Source organism: Gymnogyps californianus, chromosome 2 (genome assembly GCF_018139145.2).
Source record: "Gymnogyps californianus isolate 813 chromosome 2, ASM1813914v2, whole genome shotgun sequence".
Taxonomy (NCBI): Eukaryota; Metazoa; Chordata; class Aves; order Accipitriformes; family Cathartidae; genus Gymnogyps; species Gymnogyps californianus.
Window position 1 is genome coordinate 56046852 of NC_059472.1, and position 25843 is coordinate 56072694.

General features: G+C 43.0%; 1 protein-coding gene across 3 annotated transcripts in view; it reads left to right on the plus strand.

Moving 5' to 3' along the window:
* Positions 1 to 25522, plus strand: part of MTCL1 (microtubule crosslinking factor 1) — a 110790-nt gene extending 85268 nt beyond the window's left edge. For 2 of the 3 annotated variants that reach the window (XM_050891484.1, XM_050891483.1), the window contains exons 9-14: positions 1039 to 1206; positions 6981 to 7235; positions 11377 to 11682; positions 14510 to 14541; positions 15956 to 17516; positions 24293 to 25522. In XM_050891484.1, coding sequence (XP_050747441.1) covers positions 1039 to 1206; positions 6981 to 7235; positions 11377 to 11682; positions 14510 to 14541; positions 15956 to 17516; positions 24293 to 24502 — 2532 coding nt within the window. In that variant the 3' untranslated portion in view covers positions 24503 to 25522. Of the gene's footprint in view, positions 1 to 1038; positions 1207 to 6980; positions 7236 to 11376; positions 11683 to 14509; positions 14542 to 15955; positions 17517 to 21120; positions 21160 to 24292 lie in introns of those variants that run through there. The other variant, XM_050891486.1, reaches the window with a different exon arrangement.
* Positions 25523 to 25843: the final 321 nt, after the last annotated feature.

Here is a 25843-nt window from a genome sequence, read left to right on the forward strand (position 1 = left end):
TCTGTTTTCTAATTCAATGACTGCAAAAAACAGTGGAATACTTTTGTTTTACTGATCCAGAATGAATCTTTAAAAAACGTTTTTCAATAGTTAACATAAAAATGACAGGTTTTGCAAGTCTCCAGAGAATTTGCAGAAAGTAAATGCCAAAACTAAGAAAAAAATTAGAGATTTAAATAAGTATACATGCTGTCTTTCAGTACTTGCCAAGATCAGATGTCAGCTCTGGGCTAAACTTTCAATTTAACTCCATTCTTGGCTCCTGGCTAGCACAGAGCACAGACAACATTTTCAGTATGACCATGACATTCTCAACAAGACGTGGATGGGAGTTTGCTCTTTGATCCCATCTGCAAGAGGGAAAGTGGCCTACCTGGCATTTGTGCCTTTGGTACCAAACAGGGTGCTGCTGCAAAGCTAACCTGTGTGCAACTGCCTGGGACTGAGCAGAAATATGAAGTACAGACTAGTGAAACACCTTAGCAGTGATACTCAGCTCAAAACCTCACTTTTTTTTCCAAAGTAATTTTATCTGATAATACAAAAGCATTGAAAATTAATCCCTTTTCTTTATATGTAATTTACAAATATTTGAGGTTTCACCTCAATTCAGAAAGATACTTAGTGCTGTTTTCAGGGTGACTTAAGTATTTTTGGCTTTCATGGGTGCTTCAGGACTAGGGCTAACAAGAAGTAGAATCAGAGAATCACAGAATCATAGAATCATTTAGGTTGGAAAAGACCCTTAAGATCATCGAGTCCAACCATAAACCTAACACTGCCAAGTCCACCACTAAACCATGTCCCTAAGCACCACGTCTACACGTCTTTTAAATACCTCCAGGGATGGTGACTCAACCACTTCCCTGGGCAGCCTGTAGACAGAGAAGGCATTGCTATTCTTAGTTTTCTCATGCAAAAGTTAGCCCAGGCACTTTCCCTTCCATGCAGTGGCTGTGCAAGCATTTTTCCTCCTAAAAATGAAACTGGAGGCTAAAGTCATCCAATGACAGTATTTCGTTTGCTTTGTTGTGGCAGGCAAGTGAAAATCGGAAGCTTCTGAATGCTCTGAAGGGTTTGCTGGATGACTTCCGCTCGGAGCTGCGGGACGAGGAGCGTGAGCGCCAGGGGCTCCAGCAGCAGTACGCCCTGCACAAGGCAGCCTGGGAGGTGGAAATGACTGAACTGAAGTGTCACCTCGAACAGGTAATGTCCTCCACGCCCAACACTGGTAAAGAATGGCTGAGGTGCTTAATGAAATGGGAAATCTATAGCAGCCAGGAAAGGGACTATATTCATTTTACCCTGGTGCCTGAAAGCCCCCCTGAAGCCTGAGCAAAGCTTTGCCTCTTGAGTTGCCTCTTGGATTCCAGTTGTCCCAGTATGGGTGCTCATGTAGTAGGTATTGCGTAACATAGGTGAGGACGAAGGAACCGAACCTCTTCTTGCTGTATTTTCTCACAAGAGTTGGCTGGTAATGTATCAGCTGCAGTAATGAGGCATGCGGGTGTCTGTATTTATTGGCATTTATAGGAGAAAAAAATGTCTTGATGTTGGCGTGCTCACAATTACTTCGTCACTGTGCCTCGGCACATAACAACTGCAGTATTTGATGCATAGGAGAGAAAAGAGTAATTTAATAATACTGAAGTGATAGATCAATATGTTAATATTAAACCAGCTATTCAAAGCTACTGGTTGGTGATGGATGGTACCCCACTGAAGAGAAAGCTCTAGCTACCCGCCATGGGATACTGTTGGAAGTATGTATATAAAATCTGGTGCCAGGTGCTTCACTGTCATGTACGGCTGTTCACAGAAGATGTACTGTTTCTGAAGCAATATGAAAACAAATCCGCAAAAAACCCACAAGGATTCTTTTCCAAAGCTGATGGCATAAAAGCTCTACTTTTCCGCATTAAAGAGGGGAGGGGTAGGAGGATTAGTACGTTCAGGTCTTGAGAAAAAGATTTGTAACTGTAGAGCTTCTCTGCAGAAGACAAATATAATAACAATATTCACTGCCAGGAGGGTGGTACATTTAGGAAGATTTACTGAATGTTGGAGACTCACTCTGATGCACAGAGCTCAGACGTGAGCACTGCTTTTCCTGCCCAGGTACTGTAGGCTGCTTTCCCAGAATGAAGGAAGAAGCTTTCATTTTAGCAGAGTTTTCTGGCAATGGATTTAGATTCTCAGTTTAGCTGCTGCTTAGTGCGCATACATTTCCAGACAACGAATCACTTGAAAAAGGAAACAAAATCAACTCCCATTTTCGTGCCTCCCAAAATAAAACCTCGGTGACAGATTTACCTTAAACTCGAGATGGCAACAAAGAACAAAACTTAGAGAAAGTTAGTCTGACAACAAATTGCCAATTTAGAGCTTGCATGCTTTGCCTTTTCATGGCCGATATAAACTCCTCAGTGGCTGCTTTGGCTGGTGTTTGGCACCAGGACAGTGCTGCTACTCCTGCCCAGGGAGAAGAAAGATTTGCACCCTTCCTTCTGGGGGCTTTATCAGGCTCTTTGCTACCTCCACTGCTCCACTGGTAGTAATATATAACATATGGTAATTACTGAGCCATGGGTGTTACTTTTTACATTTTTTCAAGCAAATGAAAAGAATGAAACTGGTCAATATTTAAGACATAAAACTGTCTTCCTTAGCCAATTCCCCACAATGTTTCTATTTCACAGTCAAAACAGGTCCCTAATGCAGTAGCAAAAAGATAGCGCATCAATCATTAGAATGTCAATTAGGATAGGGCAAACAATGTAAGTGTCCCACTGAGATCTGGTGTATGTGCTCACAATTACAAGGAGGCAGTTAAAAAACTAAATATAAAAATAATAATATAATAAGCCTGAAATAGAAATAATATAAACATAAATTTAACTCAAACTAATGTTAAAGATTCAAAATATGGGGTGTTTTCACTATAGGTTCAATTTCAGGATCAAAATGGGAGGAGCTAGTGAACAATGTGTAAAATATCAGCATTACATATAGTCATGTTAACATCCTTTGCTATTCTGTGCCCAACATGTGGCATAACAACAGCTTTAACTAAATAGTCAAGTCTGTCAGGTTGGTGTGGGTAGGAGGACCTCTCATGATGTCATTTTGTTGTTTTGATTGGTAGTGATGAAGCAGTGGGCTGTACAGTGCTCCCACCACAGGTTTCGTATAGAGCTGCCAACCCCCTGACAAGCCCACAGAGAATCAAGACCTTTCTAGTCTCCACTGTTGTCTTCACTGCTGCTGTTTTCCACTTTTTTTGTGAAGCAGTAGGTCAATTAACAAAAGCATTTTCCTCAAGAGAGTCAACTCCTAATTAATAGTCACTGGCAATGGTTTTGCGTTTTGATGCTTCAACTCTGTATAGGAAAGAAAGAAAAAAAGGAAAGAAAACTCTTTTGATACAAAAGCACTGCATATCAGAGGTGACAATGTACTGTTGCCTGCTGTTTTGGAGCTTTAGCACTGCATATATCATTAAAAATAAAAGTCTTGGCTGTCAGAAATTCATGTACATCTTATTTGGCAGAAGGATCCTTAGGCATTGGTTTTAAGATAAGAAATAATGAGATTGCTCCCAAGTATGGGATTGTGATAATGCTGAGCCAATAAGGAGTCCCAGTAATTCTCAGCCTGCAGCTGGGCAAGTGCAAAATCCCAGTATTCTGGGAACTGGGAACTGAGAAAAGTTTGGAAGAAGGAGGGAGGTAGTATGAGGGGCCAAACCCTGCGTGTGCTTTGAGAACTTGCATGTAAGGACATGGACCCTCACTAGGACTCTGACCAATGGTCCAGCTTCAGGATGCCTGGGGGGAATATAAGCTGTGGTGCACATGGAGAGGCATCTGGCCACCCTTAGCAGTTAGCAGGTTTAGGAAAGTCACATCTAGATTTCCATGCTAAGGAGCCACCAGTGGACCTTTCCTCCATGATTGGAGCTGTTTCATCAAAACAGAGGCAGAAGGACTCTCTCCTTGCCAGGAGCATTGTTCTGCCTTCCATAGGCACCAAGAACTGTCTTCTGAGTCTAAAGACACCGCCTCTGACTGGAGAAGGTTTTAGGTCCCAAATCACTGAACACCAGGAAATTATTCTGACGGTGTATCACTGTATACTTGCCTTGGTTTTGAACTCATCTTTGTACTTATATAATTCCGGTATTCTTCTCAAATGGGGCAAGAGCCAGGGCTCTGGTCTGGGTGAGCCCATGATCTGGCACAGGATGACTTACTGTATTTTGGCAGCTTGGGCATGGCACTCTAATGGCGGACATACATTCTTGGGATATCGCTCTACTGGAGCATGTTCTTACTCCCTACTGCCTTTCTCAGCTTTCCTGCCCTTCGCAGGCACCACTGCCTGTCTTGTTTGCTAACTGAAAGGCTGAGAATTTGCCCAGTGGTGGTGAAGAACTCAGTGGTGTAAGGGGAGAGAGAGAATGAGTCTTGTTGAGGTTCAACATTTTGCTATTTTTTTGAGATTCAAAAAAATGGAAGAAGGAATTTGCTTTATAGGATGATCATACAAACTGTATTTATTGCAACTGAGCAGTTGTTTGCTTTATAGGTGGCTTTTAGCATTGTCATGCTTCATACCAGCTAAAGAATTTATTGCAGGCATTGGTGTGTCTTCGCAACTTAGCGTGCTAGCCATGGCCACTGCTGCATGTGGCATTATTCCCCAGGAGGCAGCAGAGTTGTAAGGTTGAATCTGCCATCCAGCCTAGTTGGATTTACCCCAGACACTCCAGCAACCTCCCCTAAGAGCTCCTATTGCAAGATTAGAAGTCTGCAGGGGCATCAAAGTCCTTGAAAGATGACTTACGTATATCACAAAGAACAAGTCCTAAATAGCCCTGCCAGGCTTAGGTGTAAGGAAACTATAGAGTTTACTTCATTAGTCCCTTATTATTTTGGCTGGTCTCAGCTCTGCAGTGACACTCCTGAAATTCATGATTATTTAGTGTCACAGCTACTTAGTAAACCCAGCAGGAACTTGCAAGAGCGTCCCAGGGCAGGGGGGCACAGAATAGTAAAATTAAAGCAAACAAACCTAAAAGAATGGGTGCCAACATTGCTGAGCCTGGCTGCAGCACCAACTTTGACTCCCGCAACACCATGAAATGGAGCTGAGGACTTGTGGATGGACAGAGGAAAGATGTAGCAAGGGGCAAGAGGCCATTACCTGAAGTTAGCAGTGAGTTTGGAAACTAGTAGTGATATTTTTACATATTGCTGGAATAACATGTGGGCAGTCAACATGCTGGGGTAGTGGGTAGGGAGGCAGCAAAGCTTTGCGGCCTCTTGAGGAGCCATGCTGCCCAGGATGGTGTCTCCCATCATGGATCTGCAGCATAGAGGTGTCTCTCCCGGGATGTTCTGCGTTTCTGCCCCACAGCACCTCTGGTCCTCCACCAAGCCATGCAGTTGTGTGCAGGACAGCCTCCCACACATCGCTGCGGGTCCCACAAATTTACACTGCACAAATAGGATAAGTGTGAGAAAGATAGTGTCATGTCAACTTTATTAAAATAGGATGCTGCTTTTTTATAATTGATTTTTTTGGTTGGTTGGTCAGTTGGTTGTTTGGTCGTTTGAAAACAAGCGGACTTTGGAAATTAGTGGTAGAGGACGCAGGTGTTTAAAGATTTCCCTGTCGATGCAAGCGGCTGTAACAGGATGTTCTCTGCAGCGCAGTACAATTTTAAATGACTCAAGCAATGACCTCTTGGCCATTTATTTGGGGAGGCTGTTCTGGAGACCAGTAAGCTTCACTTCTGAATGCAGTCTGAACTTCCCTTTGCTCAGAAAGTTTGAGCTTATTTTCCACATAGGGCAAGGTGAAGGTGTTGTCCTTCTCTCTTGCTAAAGGAGCATGTTTCCCAGCAGACCTGCTGCCTCTCCTTTTTGAGGGAAAACTTTAACTTCAGAGGCAGAAATAAGTTTTGCTGCTTTTCACTCCAGTTCACCTGCAGAGCCAGGGGACGGAGATGTATCCTATTCTGAGTCACTCACACATCTACTGAGTTGTCAACAAAAGGTCAGGCTTCAGGGATAAATTCTTCACTCGCTTGAACTTACACAAAACCATTAAGCACTTTTTTCACTCTGACAACAGTCCAGCAGTTGGCCCAGGTTGGCCAGAGAGGTTGTGCAATCCGTGCCCTTGGAATTTTTCAGGATCCAACTGAACAAAGTCCTGCACAACCTGATCTGATCTCAGAGCCAACCCTGCTGGAAGCAGGGGGTTGGACTAGAGACCTCCTGACACCCCATCGAGCCTGCATTTTCCTATGAATCTGTTACCTTGGGCCAGCTCTTCTGATCTGATCAAGCTGACCCCTGAGCATGAAGTGAAGGACAAGGGAGGGAAGGTAGCATCAGCTAACTGCCCTAGAAATCAGTGCAGACACCAGAACCTGCAGAGATGGGGGAATGACCTTAGTACATCTTCTGCTGCTAACACCCTCTTTTGTTGGAAGGTGTGAGGAGCTGTACAATAAGACCATTGCTGAGGGTTCTTCTGGGAAAAGTCTTTTCAGAAGATGAATGCACTCTCTTTAGGTTTCAAGTGCACTGAGTGAGAGCACAAAAGCAGAGCAGTGGCTGAGGACATTGTCCTGGCAATTGTCTCAGAGATGATGATGAGGTTGGAGTTTATCTCCATGTTTCCTTCATTGCTGGTACCCACATTCCCATCAGAAAGATCATAACTGATGCCTCAATAGCATGAGCTGGTAGAGCTTGAGAAATTATTCACTATGGTTTTCACTGTCTTGATTTTAAAACTTTTTTCAAGTTGAACATATTTGATCATTTATTGAGATCCTAGGATCTAAGAATTGCCATAATTTTGCCATTACCTTTGTGGAGTTTGGTCTTTAACTCAAATTCATTGTCAGACACAGACTTTTACCACAGAAAGTTTAATGTCCTAGTAATGTTTTACTTTAATGCCAGCTGGAAGGAAAGAGTGAGAACACCTCAGGAGAAACAGGCCTCACTTCTGATGCAAAGGGAGCTTTTAAAAGGGAAAGAGAGGAGCACAAGAAGCTTCTGGCTGAGAGTCATGGTGTGGTGATGGACCTCCGCTGGCAAATCCAGCACAGTGAGAAGAACTGGAACCGGGAAAAGGTGGAGCTCCTGGACAGGCTTGATAGAGACCGGCGAGAATGGGAGCGTCAAAAGAAGGAGCTGCTCAGGCGGATAGAGCAGGTAAGGAGTCATCTTGGGGTGAGCCATGGCTGGCTGCAAGCATGAGGCATTGCACCATTACTACACTCAGGCCAAGAGACTGTATTAAGAAGCAGCACAGGAACAATTTTGGTTCCTTGGCTACATCAGTGTTTCTCATGCTACAAAACAATTTGCATACACAAGGGAGTAAAAGGAAAATGCTCATAATGCCTATAAAAGACCACTTATGAGAAATCAGCTCCAGGTTAAAGGCCATTTCCTGCCTCATTTCAATTACCCTGGGCAGGCATGGTCACATCGATTCATTCTGTTTGAAAGTTTTTCTGCATCTCTTCGTGCTAGGACGCTCAGTCCCACATGCAGGGTTATTCCAGGTTTGATATACAGCTTCCTGCCAAAAAAGTCTGTTCATCTGTGACTTAGCCACCAAAGATGCAGCTGCTGTGACTATTCAGTCTCAACAGAATTCTTTTTCTCTAGCAAAGGAACCTGGGGGTTAACATGAAGAGCCCTGACTGATAACAAATAAGGAGCTATCAATACTACATATTCAGAAGACACTTCTGACCTTGGTCACATGAATTTTGTGCACACCTCTGCTATCATTTGCAAATCTGATAACTGCATACCTGTCCCCTTGTTTTTTGTGCCTATCTGCACTTTCATCTGCTTAGTATTAGAGACAATTATACCTAATGAATCTATTAGCTGGCTGGAAGCCACACAAAAAATAAGAAGTTTAATGAGGGAGAGTTAATACACCGTTTTTGACTGAACGTTGTTCAGCTCTGAGTCATGCATTCCAGAAAAAGTAAGAAAAACAACTGAAATTGTGCGTCCTCAATTAACTGAATACTCTCTGTCCTTAGGACATCAGAAATGGAACGGCACCAGATTTGTGCGTGCTCTCTAGGGAGCACTACGCTTGAATGAAGCACAAAGTAGCTTCACAGGTTAAGTTGATGAAAGCCCAGTGTAACTTCATGGCCAGTTTTTGAAAAGGGTTCATTATCTGTGTCTCATGTTCCCACGCCTGGCCTGCAACAAGAAGCTAAAGAAAAGACACCAGGCTGTAAATATTATGAGTGCAAGACTAAGCTTCAGTTTAAGCTATGGCTGTTAAACCCACAGAGAAGCACTTACAAAAATCCTGTACTCTACGGATATTTCTAAAATCACTGCTAAAAGTGTAGGTCTGAGTGGACGATGACCAATATGAAGGTTTTACAGACCAAGAAAGGTGATTTTTGAGCTTCTAAATTTAAAAATATCAATAAATGATACTCTGGATTTTTAATCTCCCATTTATCTGAGGGGTTTTGTGTACACTTCATGCAGCTTGTTGAGCTAGCCCTTATAATGCAGCCCAGTAGTACGTCTCCTAAGATAGAACAACCAATGCCTGTGAGCTAGGAAGGCTTGCAGCAGAGCTCTTCATCCAAATTACCTGGTTTCCAGAGTTCAGTGGCAGAAGGTGCGAGTTCTCCATGGCTTGACTGGGCTGGTTTCTAACTGTTAAGTTTCAGTGGCCAAACTGCCTCCTGTGGATTCTTCATGCACAATGGGAATTAAATAACGCTCAGAAAATTTCTCAATACACTAAAGATGTGGACACAAACTTTTCTTCGGAGAGTCACTGGTACCTCTTTGGATGTTTATGCTGCTGTCCCTATGAACTGGGTTTTTTTAATATTATCTGTTCAGTGTATCCTCAATAGCTTGAGGGACTTAACCTGGTTAAAGACTGCTTTTTCTATTCCCTGGGAATGGGGCACCTTGAAGGAAGTAACAGAGAAATCTCTGCTAATGTTACCTAGCCTTTAGTTCTCTTTAAACCTGACATAACCTCTCAGGGTCATCATGGGAGAGCCTACAAAATAGCTCTTAACGAGTCCTGGAGCTGATTTCTTTTGTTACTATTCTGAAACCTCTAGGCTTTAACTATATATTTACTGTACAACAGAGTTGTACACAGAATTAGCAATAGATAGGGGAAATAAAAAATATTATATCAAGCTAATTTCAGCAAACTAGATGATCAGAAATAGCATTTGAAATCTTGGCTACCAGCCTGCAAAACTTCATAACTCCATCTTTGCTTATAATCAAACATTTCCCTGTGTGACAGGAAGCTTCCAAATATTTGCAGGCTTTTAGTTGAATATCCTCTCAGATTGCAGTCATGCCCTGCTTTATATGGAAACAATTAGTATATCTCTGAAGTCCTTCTCCCCAGAGTTTTTCTGTGTGTATTCCATGTATGGCAATACGTAGAGGATGAGGAGACTACACCAGTGTGTATGTTTGAAAAACAGAGTCTAAGAGATAGCAGAAGCATGTGTGCCAAATTTCATACTAATGCTTTGTGACTGTCTGCTTTCACAGAGCTCCTGAATAATACATGCATGATAAGGGGGAAGCTCACACCCATGTGTAAAATATATAAAATACGTTAGTCTGCATGGTTATGGGAATACTGCTCGCATATAAATAACATGATGACCTACTTTTTTCAGAGCTCAAAGTTGTGCTTTTTTTCTTTTTAAGTACACTGTCACTTTGTTTTCCCTTAGAGAATCTCCCTCCGCTGTGCCTCTAAAGCTAATTGTACACAGAGCACACTGGCAAATATTTAAACCCAGAAAATCACCTGTATGAAAAGTTGTGTGTTTAAAGGTATAAACACATGGGGACTCAAAATCATTAGTGACTCTTGAAAAGTTAGGCCAGTATTTCTCACTTTAATTCTCCTGTCAGCTGTCTGAGATTCAGACAGTGAGCCAGTATCTGTACTGTTTTCTCATAAAGGTTCCCAGATCATTATCCTTATAGGATCTCTGAAAATCTGGAAGGGCTTGCAATTGGAACTATGTATACAGAAAACATGTGGTTACCATTTCTCCTTGCTTTGGATCTTGCTCATAGCTGGGGAATGGACTCCAGGATCTCTTGAGATATACCTTCCAGCCCCTACCTTTATAGGATACCTTAAATTAGCTCCTTTTAATAAAACCGTTGCAGATTTTGTATATCATGAGCAAAACACTGAAGATGCATTCCATTTTTGTAGACCTGAATCAAGCAAAAATCTCACTGATTTCAGCCCAAGTGCAAATTAAATCATTTGGCACCTAAAATGTTTTGATCTACATTAGGCAATATAATGTCTGTTTATTTTTCCAAACACATGCAACAAGATTAAAATAATATGTTTTGTAGGTCCTCAGTCTCCAGGGTCCTAGGGAATGACTTGCATTTGCACGTTATTGTCACTAATCTTAGCACACTGCTCTAGCAAAACATCAGAGTTACTTATCAGATTCCTGCTGTCATTCATCATGTTTGAAAAGATCACTTATTTCATCTATCCTGCTGTATTTACAATTAAAGGAGAAGTTGATCACATAATCTAATTTTAAGATTGGCAATTTCACTAGTCGTTCACCCTCTCTTCACCCAGCTTTTGCAAAGTGTGGTGTTAATAGCTTTGATGGCCCTTCTATAAATATGCATTTTCTTCAAACATGCTTTGCATGCCTAATTCATCCCTTTGACAATGCTGTTCTGTACAAATAGTCAACTTTCTAGCCATGCATTAGGGCTAGACCATCTATGAAACAAAGCTTTTGTCTTTTGTTAAGCAGAATTTTCTGCCTCTGGAAACAAGTGATGTACATAAAAGTTCAACCTTTGTATTGCTGACCAGAAGAAAAATGTATTTGTTTTGATGACACTCCAAGTCACTCACCCTTCCTTGAGCTTCTACTTGTATTGCTTTAGGATCTCATATCAAGATTGCTTTTAAATAACAGTGAGTGTTGATTAGTTTCCTTAAAAATCAGATTACAGAGAGATGCATTATTTTGTGTATATATACACACAGTGTGTATATACGTATACATATATATGTAAACAAGCAAAACTATACATATACACATTTAATCACTCAAAATCCCATGAGTAATAGCATCAAAGTCCTAGAGACATCTCCCTTTGCAGAAGGACCAGTACAGCAAATCCAGCGTCCCTGGAGCCAGGCTGTGATCTCATGGTGCCTCCCCAGGGCACGGGTGCCTAGCTCCTGGGGAAGGATGAGTTCTGCAGAATGCCATACACTACATAAGTAATTGCTGTTCCTTTTAATTTGCCTTGTCTCCAGCTTCAGAAAGAAGTGAGCCCACGAAGAGGAGGTGGTTTTCTGTGTGACCAGAAGGAGAGTAACCTTCGTCCATTTATGACCCAGGGGAACCTTCATGTGCCGCGTCTGATGGGGTCAAGATCCTATTCTGATTCAGATGCCATTCAGTTTGACGATCGGTCACTGTCTAAGCTGAAGGAGAGCGATCGGTGCAGCGCCACGGAAAACCTCTTTCTGGAGTCACTGTCTCTTGATTCCCCCGACGAGTCTGATGAGCACCGGTCTCGGCAGCTGGAGCGGGACAAATTCTTGGCAGGATTAACGGAAGTATGCACTCTTCTACCTTTTATCAAGCCGATGTGTTGTCTCTTATGTCAGAATTGGTACAGCATCCCTGCTGTAGGAAGTGAGATATTGTGTCACAGGCACTGCTTACAGTTACCCAGTACTGAATTTGGTATGGACAAGATTTCATTCCTTGTTATGAGCTGATTAGACCAGTGTCAATCACCTGAGAAACTGGGAGCCAGCCTAAAGGTCCCAAAGATTACCTCACCTTGTGGCCATTTGTATTATGTATGATAACTATATTTGACACAACATATTGGTTTAGAAGGTCTTAAATCTCTTCCAGTTGTAAGCAGATACATATATATGAGGAAACATGGGCTATATTTTGTTAGTAAAGCAGTAAGTGCTGTAGAGAGGCACTTCTGGTTGTTCCGTTGTGGTTGCCTTCTAAATAGATTAGCACGAGTAAGCGAGATGAGATGTTAAAAAAATAAAGTTATTCTTCATCAGCAAAGTACCTACCCTGAGATCACACCATAAAGCTATAAAGATGTAAAACGCAGTGCTAAGAGATGCCATTGGGCCACAGTGAATGTAGTCTGTGTCCTGCTAAAATCTGCACCACCACAGGCTTACTTTCACAAGTTCCAGGTCTTCGCAGTTTTGTTTATATTGTTGCTGAATGAAACCCAGGGTCCCCGTCCCCATATGCTGGTACAAAGTAGCCTGTGAACTGGCATATGGTATTGGTGGCACTGGGAATGTTCACACTGACCACAACTGTACACTGTAATGGTTCCTGTGAAATTAAAAACACATTACAACTTCAAAATGCTAATATCTCCTTTATTTTCTATTGTTCCTTGAATGTTAGCAGCTGTTACAGAACAAGAAGCATTCGGAGACTGCCAGAAGTTAAAATTATCAAGCAGGCAGCGTGTTGCTTGATGCAAGTTGCGAGTACTTTCTTCTTGCCTGAAAATTCACATTGTGCACATGGGTTAGACATTTGGCTTGTGCTCTGAGCACGTAAATACTGGTTGAGTGTACACATTATAGCGAATAGGGAAGTAGAAGCTTCCCAGTCAAAGATGTATCTGTGTACTCTGGCTTGAAAATTTGACCACTCTGGAAAAGAGTTTGTCAACAGGTCAGATCTCAAGCTCACTGCAGGACCAGGTTCACTGGTGTGCCTTGACTTGAACATGTGCGCCTGTGAAAATTTGTCCCAAGCATTTCTTTAAGATGTATAACATTGTTACTCAGCTAAAGGATTGGGAAATCAAGTTCTCTGAGAGGAAGAAGAGAAAAAAAGATTAAGAGAGGCAAGAAATGTGACCGCCGTTCTTAAATTTTAAGTAGCTGTAGGTACCTGTGTGTTCCACTTAGATTTTTCTCCCTCAGTGCCATAAATGTACGGCTGGCAGTGTGGGATCCCATGTTTATTATTTCTTAGCTTTTATTTCATACATGTCCAAGTGCTCAGTGAAGAATGTTGGTACCAGTGTCATGTTTTGTGTTTGATTTTGACTGCTGTTTTCTTTCCTTCAAGTTCAGTCTGATATTTAAGAAGGGAGATCTCTCTTCCCTTTTCAGTTTTTCAGACATTACCACCATTAACAAAAGTGTTGGCAGCAAAATTTGGTCCTTGGTGATATTTGCATAGCTTCTTTCCTTCAAAGCATGCTTGAGTGAAACCTGGGCAAAGTCATTTCCCCTCAGAGGGTTTGCTCAAGCGAGACTGATTGGAGTTTAATGAATAGCTTAACTGAGGATGCACAGAGGCAACTGCAGCCTGCTGACTGTTCCTCTCCACTGTATTTTCTTTGTGGTACTAACTGCAGTAGAAGTCAATCCAGCCTTCAGCCTGATTCTCCATTCAGTTAGATAAGACTTACACTGCAGTAACTCCACTGAAGCCACCAACATTATTCCAGACTTACACCAGAGTGAATGCAAGGAGGATCAGTTTACTCCTATTTTTTCCCCTGACTGTGGATAAATACCAGAAAGGTATTTGCTGAGTTAAGCAGTGCTGTTTTTGAATAGTCACAATTTGAAATACACTTCTGTGTTGGTAATGTTCTTGATTTCATGAGGTCGAATAAAAGTAATAGGTACTAATACTTTTTTTCTCCTGATCATATTTTGTATTCTCTATAGTTTATTAGAAATATAAGCAAACAGTTAAAATAATAACTGTAGAGCAATTGCTTCAGAAGTATCTATTAAAAAACCAACTCATTATGGGACTTGTCACAGGGAAATAATTGCCATAAAAACATCTTAATGCAGCTAGCAAGCTGTAGGTATTCCCCCTATGAAACAAGTAACAGTCTTCTCACACGTTTAATATAGCTAGCTTAATGAGTTTCAACTGGTGCCATTTGTTGGTTCCTAGAGAACATATAATGAAATCTTATGTCAAAGGACCCCGGTTTATCTCTCATTTCAGCACAGCTAGATCTCTGGCATAAAGCAGATTACCTCCACAGAACAAATTTACTCACAAATATATGGTCCAAAACAATATATTGTACACGTGGAAAAAGCCATTTGCAGCTTACTTCCATTTGTGATTGCATGGGACTATAAAAGTTCAAGGCTGTTGTAGATTTGGCATACGGGCTTTCCCTGTGCTGTCTGTTGTCCTGATGGGATTGCCCATTCTGCTGTCTGTGTACAGAGGGAAGAATATTCCCACTAGCAATTTACGATTCCTTATCAGAGGGAAAATCGGCCACTTTTTAGAAATAAACATACCTGGTGCAACTAACGGGAAGCAAATGACAAAATACCCACAAGTTAATGCCACCAACAGGTTCAGAAATAACTTAACCTGTTTGTTTCTGGTTTTCTTCAGGAGGAAGAAACACACAAAGGAAATCTTCAAAGGTGAGTAAAACTTACAGGGAAAAACCCAGCAAATATTCAGCTGCCAGAGCTATAGCTCTCTGGCACCCAAACCACAGAGCCAGGGCATAGCCGTGCCGCCTCCTAAGCAGCCTGCGAGCCAGATTAATGGATTTACCCAGGGATTCATTTGTCTCAATATGCTTCTGTTCTACTCTGATTAACTTGGGCCACATTCAGCTGTGGTGCACAAAGGTCAAACTGTATGAAAGTGCACGAAGCTGCAGCTTACACTGAAGGCTACGCCTACCTTAGCAAGTAGTGCAGATCTGTAGACATCAATATATAGAGGAAAAGAGTTGGTGCTGAGGACCTGACATGCCCCTGCATGTCAGGTATATTTTGCTTTGGACTAGTTCTGGTCTGATGCCATGGGCTGAATACCCACCTAACCCTAGAGTGCATTAGTTGTGCTTCTGGGGAGCATCTTCCAGCTCACTTTCATCCAAAGGAATGCAGCCCATGCTCTCTGAGATTGCCCCCTGATGGAAACCAGAGCATCTGAATAGGAGATCCACTTCAAAACCACACTCCTGATCTCACCTAACTCCCTAACGTAGATGCACCCTAACCACAGCTGGTGCTCTTAATTAAAAACTCACAGTGTGATTTTACTGCATCCTCCGGATCACTCATACATAAAACCCACTGCTTGCTGAATCCTCACCCAGCTTGAGTTACCTCATTGAGCCGACTCTGATAACTACACTCATTTGCATTTTTAAGTAGTCCCATTCAGAAAGCTTCTTTTTTTGTTTGATTTTTTCTTAAAACGAAGCAGTAGGACAACTCAGCTGAATGCTTGTGATTTGTACAAACTAGCGAAATGTGGGAAAGCCAAGAATCCAGCATTATCACATAGCGATTCCCTTCAGTGGAATTTTTGCACAAGCTCAACTCGCCAAGCCAGTTCAATGTAACAGCATCTAGGCTGGATGTCCCACATCGCTACGCACCAGCTGTGCAGCCTGGGCAATCTCACGAGTGGGGGTGGACTTGCTGATTTCCCAGCAAGTCAGAAATACTCCACACTTGCTTTGAAAAGTGTACCTCGTATTGTCACAAACACTTATTTTCTGTGAATGGTATATTTCTGAAATGCATCCTACTGCTCCATATTTCAGACATTTGCCAAGCAGTAATCCATGAGAAAGCAGTAAATTAAGAGCCATTAATAAAGCATTTAGTACTTTCAATGACACATCAGGAATGCTTGCGTTTCACAACTATTTTAAAGATAATAAAAGGGAACTTTAATGAAATAGAGGGCTAAAGTGATTTTACATATAAGCAGATAGTGAAAGTTGGGTTTCCTGCATTAGTTTGCTGCTGAAAATAAGTCGCTCTGTGAGAGTTTCCAAGCCTATGAGTGACTCTCTCGTGTTCCCCTTTCCAGGGCCATGTCCGTTTCTTCCATGTCAGAATTTCAGCGCCTGATGGATATTTCTCCATTTCTACCAGAAAAAAACTTGCCTTCATCCAGCAGCAAAGATGACATAACCCCTCCCCTGTCTCCTGATGATCTGAAATACATCGAGGAGTTCAACAGAAATTGGGATTACAGTAACACTAGGAACCATGGTGGGGCCACCGAGAAGCCTGCAGAAGGCTGGGCAGAAAGGACAGAAATTGGGAAAGCCGGGAATGATCCTGCTTCAGATCCCTTCCAGGCATCATCATGGTACCTCACCACCAGTGTCACTATGACAACTAACACCATGACTAGTCCAGAGCACTGCCAGAAGCAGCCAACGAGGAGTCACGGTGTAACCGAAAAAATGGGAGTTCGGGTCTTTCACAGCCCACCGGTTGTCCGTAGGTTTGATAACTCAGTGATAGCTGGCAGCGAAGGGAAAAACCAGGTTGAGCCGGACTTCCTGTTTTCTGTGACCAAAGCGATGGGGAATGTCGCTGAGTCAAAAGGTGCTTCCTCGGATATGTTTGGAAGATGGTCTTGTGACCTGGCCAAACATCATAAGGATTTTCTGGAGAGTGGTCTTCATCCCATTGAACGTCCTATTTGCACTACTGTGGGCTTTGCCTCACCCTTGCACAGCTTGGAGATGTCCAAAAACATGAGTGATGATATGAAGGAGGTCGCCTTCTCTGTCCGAAATGCAATACGCTCTAACTCTAATTCAACAGAGCCTCAGTTTAAGGACACCGCGTGTCAAACCAATGGTATGAGAACGACAGGGACGCAGACCACCCAGACGATCAGTGTTGGCTTGCAGACGGAAACCCTGCGCAGTATCACCAGCAGTCCACACAAGTGTCTGACACCAAAGGGGGGGTCCACGCCTGTCTCTTCACCATCCAGAAGCCTAAGAAGCAGGCAAGTGACCCCCGTCATTGAAAAGGTCCAGGCTAAGTTTGAACGCACATGCTGCTCCCCCAAATATGGCTCTCCAAAGTTGCAAAGAAAAATCCTTCCCAAATCAGACCAGCCAAATAACCGGACTTTGCCTGGCACACCTCAGAAAGGATTCAGTGAGTCCGCTTGGGCTAGATCAACTACTACAAGGGAGAGTCCTGTCCACACCACTATCAACGACGGCCTCTCCAGTTTGTTCAACATTATAGACCATAGCCCCATCTTTCATGAGACCTTCCAAAAATGCCCTAGGTCTAGCAGCCGGTCCAGGTCAGCAGAACCCAGACCAGAACTGGGCCCAGTGCAGGAGCCATGTACAAATGCCCGTGGCAGATCACCCAGTCCTCTCCGGTTGGGGACAGAGACACAAAAGGAAGAAGGGACTGAGGTGACAAGTATCAGGCAGGACTTATCTGCTCCTCCAGGGTACACACTTACAGAAAATGCTGCCAGGATCTTGAATAAGAAACTTTTGGAGCATGCCTTAAAGGAAGAGAGAAGGCTACCTTCACACAGCCCACCAAATCTTAGCAATGACAACAGCACAGGAGAAATTGTCAAAGTAGATCCAGGGTCCATAGAGGTAATGAGTTTGTTTGTTTTTCCTCCTATAGCTAAATGCACTCTTCTTTGAACAAATGCATTATGAGATCTCTTGCAGTCCTAGTGAGTATTGACAATGAATATCCTAGTCCTGTCATGGTACCACCAGCGAGGCCCAGTCATGAAACTATTGGATTAGTCACTGAAGAACTCATTAAAGAATTGAGTTTCTATCCTGACAGCTTATTGGGCTTGAAAGCATCAGAAGAGCTTTATCCTTTACAGGATAAAGATGCCTTTACGGGATAAAAATAGTTCTCTCGTGAATGACTGGGATAAGGGTTTTCTGTCACAAAACACACTACATGTTACAGATGCTCTAGGGACTCTAGGTTTGAGTAAATTTCTCTTTTATGCTGGACGGAAAGGTAGACTCTTTCTCCTACACAAGAATGGGTGTTAACAAGTTTGTGTGAAAAGTAGTCTCTACAATACCCTGAACCAAAACTTCAGGGCCTTCAGCATACCTTTTCTGGATGTATCTGATTAAGTTTGGCTTGGGTCTGTGAATGTGATTAAATGGCATGACATTTGGTACCAACTGTTGCTGCCCCACAAAAATAAGAAAAAGAAAAAAAAAAAAAAGATAATCAACTAGTCTAAGCACCTACCTACTTAGTGTTTAAGAACTCTTTACTGATATTTTGCTGTCAACAGTGTAACAGTCATCATCTGCCTCAGCAAGTAGCCCAGGTATTGGGGGTCAGAGTCTCAGGTACAGTAATGTACTAGAGCAATCAACAAAAAAGAGGGTGTAATGATGGACAAAAACTTTCAGTTATCAGTGTCTAAGCCTCCTGTTTCTGGTGAACCTTTGTGCACATGAGAGTGTTGCCCTGAGGAGGCCTGGAGAAGCTGAATTATGCTCATCTCTTACCAGCGCGTGTTGCCTTTCTGGTACGGCACTGAAATGGCACGTGCCCTGCTGGTCGGTGATACTCCCCAGGGCAGGGGCAGGAGCCCGTCATCCTCTCTGCCCCATCCTGCCCCTTTCGCATCCTCATGTTTCGGTGGGCCCCAGCCACAGGGCAGCAGCTCCTCCTTGACCCCTGTGCACCCCAGACATCCTACTTTGGCCTCGCTGGGCTGACTCCTACCACTCCTGCCTCAGATAGCCTCAAGGGAAGGTTCAAACCACATTTTCTAACTCAACATTTGGCTTGAAGGATTTGTGGGGACCTGGGCGCTGAGACTTTAGGTCTGCAGTTTGCCTTACACTAGTGGGTGGTTCTCAATGGACAATCGGTTCCTCTTTTGTGGTACTGCTCAGAGGACATGATCTTTTTTGCCTAACAGAGGATCCAAAGATGAGGATATATTCCCTATATGCAGTTTAAACAGATATAAATAGGGAAGTTTGTACATATAAAAAAGAAACCACATGCACATTATAAATAACAGTGAATGAAAGTGGGCTTTGTGCACAAACCTCAGAGTGAATAAAAGTGGAAAGCAGCCTCATTTATTTGACTCTTTCTAGCTATCTCTGTATTTTGTCCTTAGTTTGAAATACTGGGAATGCACTACCAGTCCTTATTAGAAAGTGTCTTGTACTCTTACATGTTCAACTCATCTTTGCCTTCAAGGCATCCCTGGAAACTTGATTTCCTCCTGCATCTTTTAAATGTCTCAGCAGATTTCAAGTATAAGTAAATGGATGTCATCCCACATCATCCCAAATTGCTGTTGGCAAAACACAACTAGCGTCAGTGCTTGACTTTGATGCACAGAGAGATTTGGGTCAGTGCTGTTTAGCAAAAACTCATTGACCATCAACCTGGCAGAAAATTGCGCTCTCTGTGAATTCTCAGTATCTTTTGCCTAATTTTTTGAGTTCTGAGTCTTAGAGCTAAGACTTGTTTTTCTTTGCAACTCTTACTCGGTTGTTACGACTGTTGTCTAAATGCACAGGTTATGATCTTTGGGTGGTCCTGTCATTTCTCAGGAATGTGCATTGAAAAGGAAGGTGGTGGGCATTCACATGATGAGCTTTGCTTTCCCTGGGTGAGGTGATGCTCTACAAGATGTACTTAATGGAGCATGGGTTCACTGCTGAAAACAAAACCACAAATAAGTTTAGACTCTGCAGATGCCTTGGGTTATTTATGGATTACATTAACCACACAAATTACACTTTGTACAAATTCCACTTAGCCCATTTTGTACAAAGACGGACGCAGCAGTTCAGCGAATGATGATCTTGGAGGAGGCAGGCTGTGCTTGGGGCAGCATCATGTCAGCGCTGCCCCTGTCACCCTCCCATAGGTCCCTGCTCTGCTTCCCACTCACCTGTTGGTTTCTGGCCAAGACAAGTGACCTTCTTGCCACCAAACGCCTTCTTGTTTCTGCAGTCATGGCATGGTATATTAATGACTTTTAGACTTGCATAGAGCACCTGTTGGTGGCTTTTCTTTAATTTGAGCTTCTGAGTGGTTTAGTTACGTAATTTCCTTTTATATTCCTGCTGCAAATATGAAAGCTAGTTCATATATATATTTATATATTTATGTACATATATATGTGTGCATGTGACTGTATATGCATACAGAGTAGTAATAACTTTGTATTTTCTAACTTGCCCAGAGCTGCTTACAAGCAAATTCATATCCACCCAGAGCAGCCTACTGGTGTCTTATCCCGCTGATTCACTAGACCACTATCTTACTTGCATATCAGGGGATTTATAAATATTACTATTAAAAATTCAGATTAGCATTACCTAACCAACAACGTAAGAGCTGTATGAACATTTTTCTTCTATGACTAGCAAGGGTGTAAATCATAGAGGTTACACAACAGTCCTGGACTGGGGGTCAGACTCATTTCTGGAGACAGCACTGTGAAAGGACCGTCCACACAGACTCACGGAGGAGAGGGCAGCTGCTGCGTCTTCTGCTCGCCGGGGCAGAGCAAATGCCACACACTTGCCGCTGAACTGTTCAGCATGGGAGGGGGAATGTTAAAAAGAAGGGAAGATGTCAGAATTAAAGGGCTTTTGCTTTAGTTTGAGTCTCCCATCCAGCATCGCTGTTAAATAGGAACACGGGAGAAGGGTGAGGCAAAGGGCTTTCATGAAACCTGAGCAACATAAGCATGAGCAACATGAGAAACATGAGCAACACAAACTATCACTCGCTTTTTCACTTGTTAACAATTTCCTAAGCAGAAATTCTCTCTTGAAATCAAACGAAGGAGAAAAAAATAGAGCTTTATTCCTCTTTCATAGTAATGTGGTTTTTCCCTAGCCCTAATCAAGGTTGGCAAAGGATAACAGATGTCTTTCTCTGCTGAGTAGAAATGTTTGGTTTGTTTAATGCTATGTCCACTTCAGAGACTGTGCTAGGATTGTAAAAGGTCGGTTTGTTTGCTTCCTTCCTTTCTAAATCTTTTTCTGCTAGTGGCTTATCTTTTATTTTTGATTATTAGTTTCCCTGTGATAACAGCGGTAACATGATCTGAATGGGTAGCAACATCTGGAGACTTCTTCCTTGCTGACATGAAATCTTCACTTTAAAAAAAAATTGATTAAAACAGTTCTTTCCAACCTACTTGCTTTCTTTTTCTTTTCTGTCTGTTCTGTCCAGAACCAAACTGTCTTATTAACTGCCCCCTGGGGACTCTAACCCTGCCTGCCTCACTGCTGTAAGTCCTTTCTACCTTGTTTCCAGAGCTTTCCGAAAGCGGTCATTTTTGAACGTGTGGGTTAACGAAGGGAAATAAATGGCCGCAACTCCACAGGTATCGGCACGCACCCAACATCCCTGTGGGGTCCTTCGTATGCGACGGTCAGGAAGCGCTCAGGATAGGAGCCCATCTGCCGTCTCCTGCGGCAGCACGGGCTATGAAGAGGTCACACTTAAGTCAAAATTTGTGCTGTTGGGAGATTTTTGTTAAACTTTCGAAAATTGGCAAAATTTAAGACCAACATAAAGGTATGCAAAAATGTTGGGGAGGGATTCAGATTTATAAAAAACTTTTCTTTTTTTTTTTTTTTTTTTTTTTTTTTTGACAAATACACAGCACTGCGCAGGGCTTCTGGCTGCCCCGGGTGCATTGCCTCCGGCCATGGCTAGAGCAGCAGGTGGAGAGGGCTGGGGAGGGGGCTCCAGCACCAGCCCATGGCTGACAGTCACCTTTGCTCATTAAGCTGTTCCTGGCCCAGTTTTGGCCACTGGCTGGGGCTGCTGCAGCGGAGGGAGGGAAGAAGCTGCGCAGACATGAGCTGTGACCATCCACTCTGCCTCAGAGCCAGAAAACTGTTTTCTTTATTTATTAATATAGGCATAGCCACGGTGGCTGACAGCCTAGCTTAGGAAATAGCTAGAAACTAAAGCTGAAATCATCTTTCCCTTTTTCAATGTCCAGGCTAAGAAGTGCTGCCTCTCCACCCACGCCTCCAAGCAACCACCAAACTAAATTACCCACAGGATATTCATTTTTTTTAAACATTTCTAGCTATGACAGCTACATGTGGTAAGTGAGGAGAGGGTTTCACAAACCATTCCGGACAGTTTCCTTTTCATGGCTGGATTTCCTTAGCACACGCCGAGGAAGCCATGCTGCAGGTGGGGGTGACTGACTCAGCAGCCAGCACGTTATAAGATTACGCTGCCAGTCACTTGTTGGCCCTGGAGCAACATCCATCGCCAGCGCAGCCTTGCGTTGTGCTGGGCATGTGTACATCACAGATAAGACGACCTTCACCCTGCCGTTCAGTAAAAGCTGACCAACATCTGTGGGCATGCTGGAGAGAGGCTTTTGAACTGGGAGGCAGCAGTGGAAATAAATTTTGTTATCACCATGCTGACTCTCATGCAATGAAACTAGGATAAAGCAGCCAGAAGCAAGCAGCACTATAGAGATAGCATTTTAAGCTGCTGTTTAGAAAGAGGCTAAGACAAAACCCGCAAATCTCATAGCCTCAATTCACTGTGTTGCGCTGCCTGTGAGTGTTGCTGTGCATATGGATTTCTCTTAACAAATCTGAGTCTAGTGGCAGCTTTCACAGACCATATGTTGCCCCAGGCGCAATGGGATAAGGTGAAGTAAGGACACGGAGTCAATCTTCTTGTTAGCACCGATTTATATTTCAGCCTTACTGTTGTTTTAGCAAGGGTCGTTGTGAAGTTTACGGTGCAGAGATGGGGCGGGGGGTGAGGATGCAGAGAGGCAGCGGTGCAGGCCTACACCCTGTAGCCCCCTGACCAGCTTCTGCGATGGCTCGCTGGTCTCGTTCTCTGCGAGTGCCGAGGGCAGATAAGCACAGCTCTGCCTCGAGCAGTGATGTGCAACTGTAGATCACCCTGTTGGCTGCGTACTGCCCAAAGGCACTGAGGTTCGCCCAAAGGCACTGAGGTTCACCCTTTGCAGAGGCTTCCCCAAGTCTAACGATGCACTCTTTCCAAAACACGCACCTGCACAAGCTCCATTTCCCATACCTCAGCTCTGTGTCTTCAAAACTGATCTTTCTGTCATGTAACATTCATGTTTGGTACTCCCACTGCAACGGAGAGGTTCAGTGGCATATCACCTTGTTTGTTCACTGCCAATCACATCATGTTACCTACTCCAATATTCTCCATCCCTAGTCACGTTTCTCCTTCTCCATGTGAAACAGTGCGCTGAATGCTTTCCTTCCTACTGTACCGTTCTGCTCCTGCCTTGGTTTCCCTGTGCCTTACCGTGCCAGAGCTTTTCCTTTGCATTGTATCATTTCTGGTCTCTCTCTTCATTTATCATCAGTTTGCATTCTGATTTTGAGACTGGTTTTTATTGAACTCTCCTGTCCTCTCCAGTGACTGCTCCTCAGTGTACTCATTTCTATAGGTTGACAAACTCCTCTGATTTGCTTTTATAAATTACGAAGTACGCAATGAAATTCAGAAGTTTGGCTTTGGCACTACAAGACAGACTTGCCCCTACAATGACTCATATTGATGTAAGGAGCGTTCAGAGTGAGGCAGGAAGCCTAGCTGTACTATGAGCAAATTCCATAAATATTAGAGGCAATTAGCAACTTAGTGCCAGGGTGAAAAATCACAACTGCAGATTGTTTCTAATTGCAAAGGCAGGCTAACCAAGCCTGAATAGTGGAAAGTTGGTGGAGGAATAAAATTTCCATTTTCTTCCATTTCTGTGAATGTCGTCTTTAACGTATAGTACCACTGAATCCTGTAATTCAGGCTTCAGCAGCTGGCAATAAGAAGCGATGTTCCAGAAAATGAAATCTGTAAGTAAGCCTCATCTTTAATCCAGCTGGAGATCATAACTACTCCTGTAGTCATTATTCTGCTGCTAAGAAGTCTTTCCTGCTTGTCAGTTTGAACTCTGAAGCAGACAAAAGGAGTCAGTGGTTGATTTTCACCCCACTTGCAAATGCGAAACCTGGCCCTTTTATGCCAGGTCAGCACTTAGAGCAATATGATGAATAGTGGATTTTCCTGAATTATCATGCAAATGTACTTTTCAGCTCTTCTCTTTCTAGCACAAGGAGAATTAGCAAATGGAAGTTTGTCAGCTACTCCAGCTCATCCCAGACCTCTTTCTTTCATTCTCTCCTTACCTGTTCCATAAATCGCGGACATACATGCAGATACCCGGAGCCCACACACAGCCAGACGTTCGCTGCTTGCTTTTGTCCCGCGACACGACAGATGCTTACCTTTAGTTTGAATTTCTTGTTTCTTAATTCTTTGCGCGTCCAGACAGCCTCTAATGCAAGTCACTAACCGCTGTTTTGCTCTCTTGGCTGCCAAGGAACTACCTTGTTCTGCACTAGCCCCGTCCCTCCAACCCTGCTTCTCCCGGCCAGAGAGACCAGCGAACCGGCGCCCACCGTCGCGATGGGCTTCACATTCCCCTACTGCCTCACAGTCGCAGTCCACCGGAGACCTGACTTCCTCGGAGGAGAGCGGAAGCAAGGAGCCGCCAGCAGAGACCCCCAGCCAGGGAGGCGAGCCGGCCTGACTCCGCACGGCAACAGGGGGGCTGCGACTCGCCTCCGCCAGGTCGCCCGCCAGCCGTCTCTGCCGCGAAGGAGAGAGGCCCGCTTGGAGAGGTCAAAGAATGTTCTCAGACGCAGCTGCTGAATGTCCGACCTGGGAAACAGAGGTGTTTCTAGAATGAAACAGTTAATGTGCCTGTAATAACTTAATTTTTTTCATAGCTGAGAAAACTATTTTTGTCTCCATCTTTTCTACATACAGTATATTAACAAAAAAAAAAACAAAAAACAAAAAAAAGGGTTAAAATGATATAAAGTAAGATTTAAAAGAAAATGTAAATTAAGTTTTAAGGAAATTTGAATATGTGCTCGCGCTCTCTCCAAATACTGACTGCCTTTTGGTTATATTTGCACTGTTATGTTTTCAATTTTGCTTTTGGGTTGTTTTTTTTTTATTTCATGTAAAACTAGGGTCTTAAGTTAATTTTATTCTATTTTAATGTCAGTGTTACCTGTTTTTAAAAGTAAGGTTCTTAAAGATGCTTCAACTGTCTGAAGCGATACCTTTTAAGTAGTGAAGAAAGCCATTAAGCTAGTTCACTAGACTTGTATTAATTGAGATGGAGGGGAATACAGGTAAACAGAAGAAAAAGTGTAAAAAAAAAAAAGAATGCCTCAGAAAGTCTTATGGAGTTAGCTGTAAAATACACCTACAATACTTGACTTGCATGCCTCTGGGTCCTCGCACTTTAGTGCATGTACATACTGCTACTGTACCATCACATAAATGTGAGTCAATCTGTTTCATTGTAATATTGTTGTGAATTTACCTGTACTGTACTTTTATTGTTGGTATTCTTGCATTGACTATACAAAAAGAGTTTTTAAATTATTGTTAGCAGTTGAACTGGCTATGTACAGCGTTTACTGAGAACTTCCTTCGTTTTGGAAAACCATGGAGATCTCTGGGCATACTAAATTGTAACTGGTCTTGTTTAAGAGTCTATTGGAGACCATGTGAAGTGGAAATAAAACCCTCAGTATTTACAAGCTGCTCGAGTGCTTTGTGACCTTTTTTTATGGTGGTACTTCCCAGGTTAATTTAACTCGGGGGGAAAAGCCCCTAAACTTCCTTTATTCATAAGGAAAGAAGAATGCTTCTTTTTATATGAAATAAATCATGGCAAAACCAAATATTATGCTGTGCTCCACAGGCTCCTGTGAGCACTGGATCAGGCCATGGGAAGGTTTCTAAATTCCCTCTCTGAGCTCTGCAAAACAGCTGCTTGCACAGATAGTGGGAGCCATCTTCTCAGTTCCTCTGAGGCCGTATGGCTTGTTGGTCTCAGTCATTCATGGGAGTG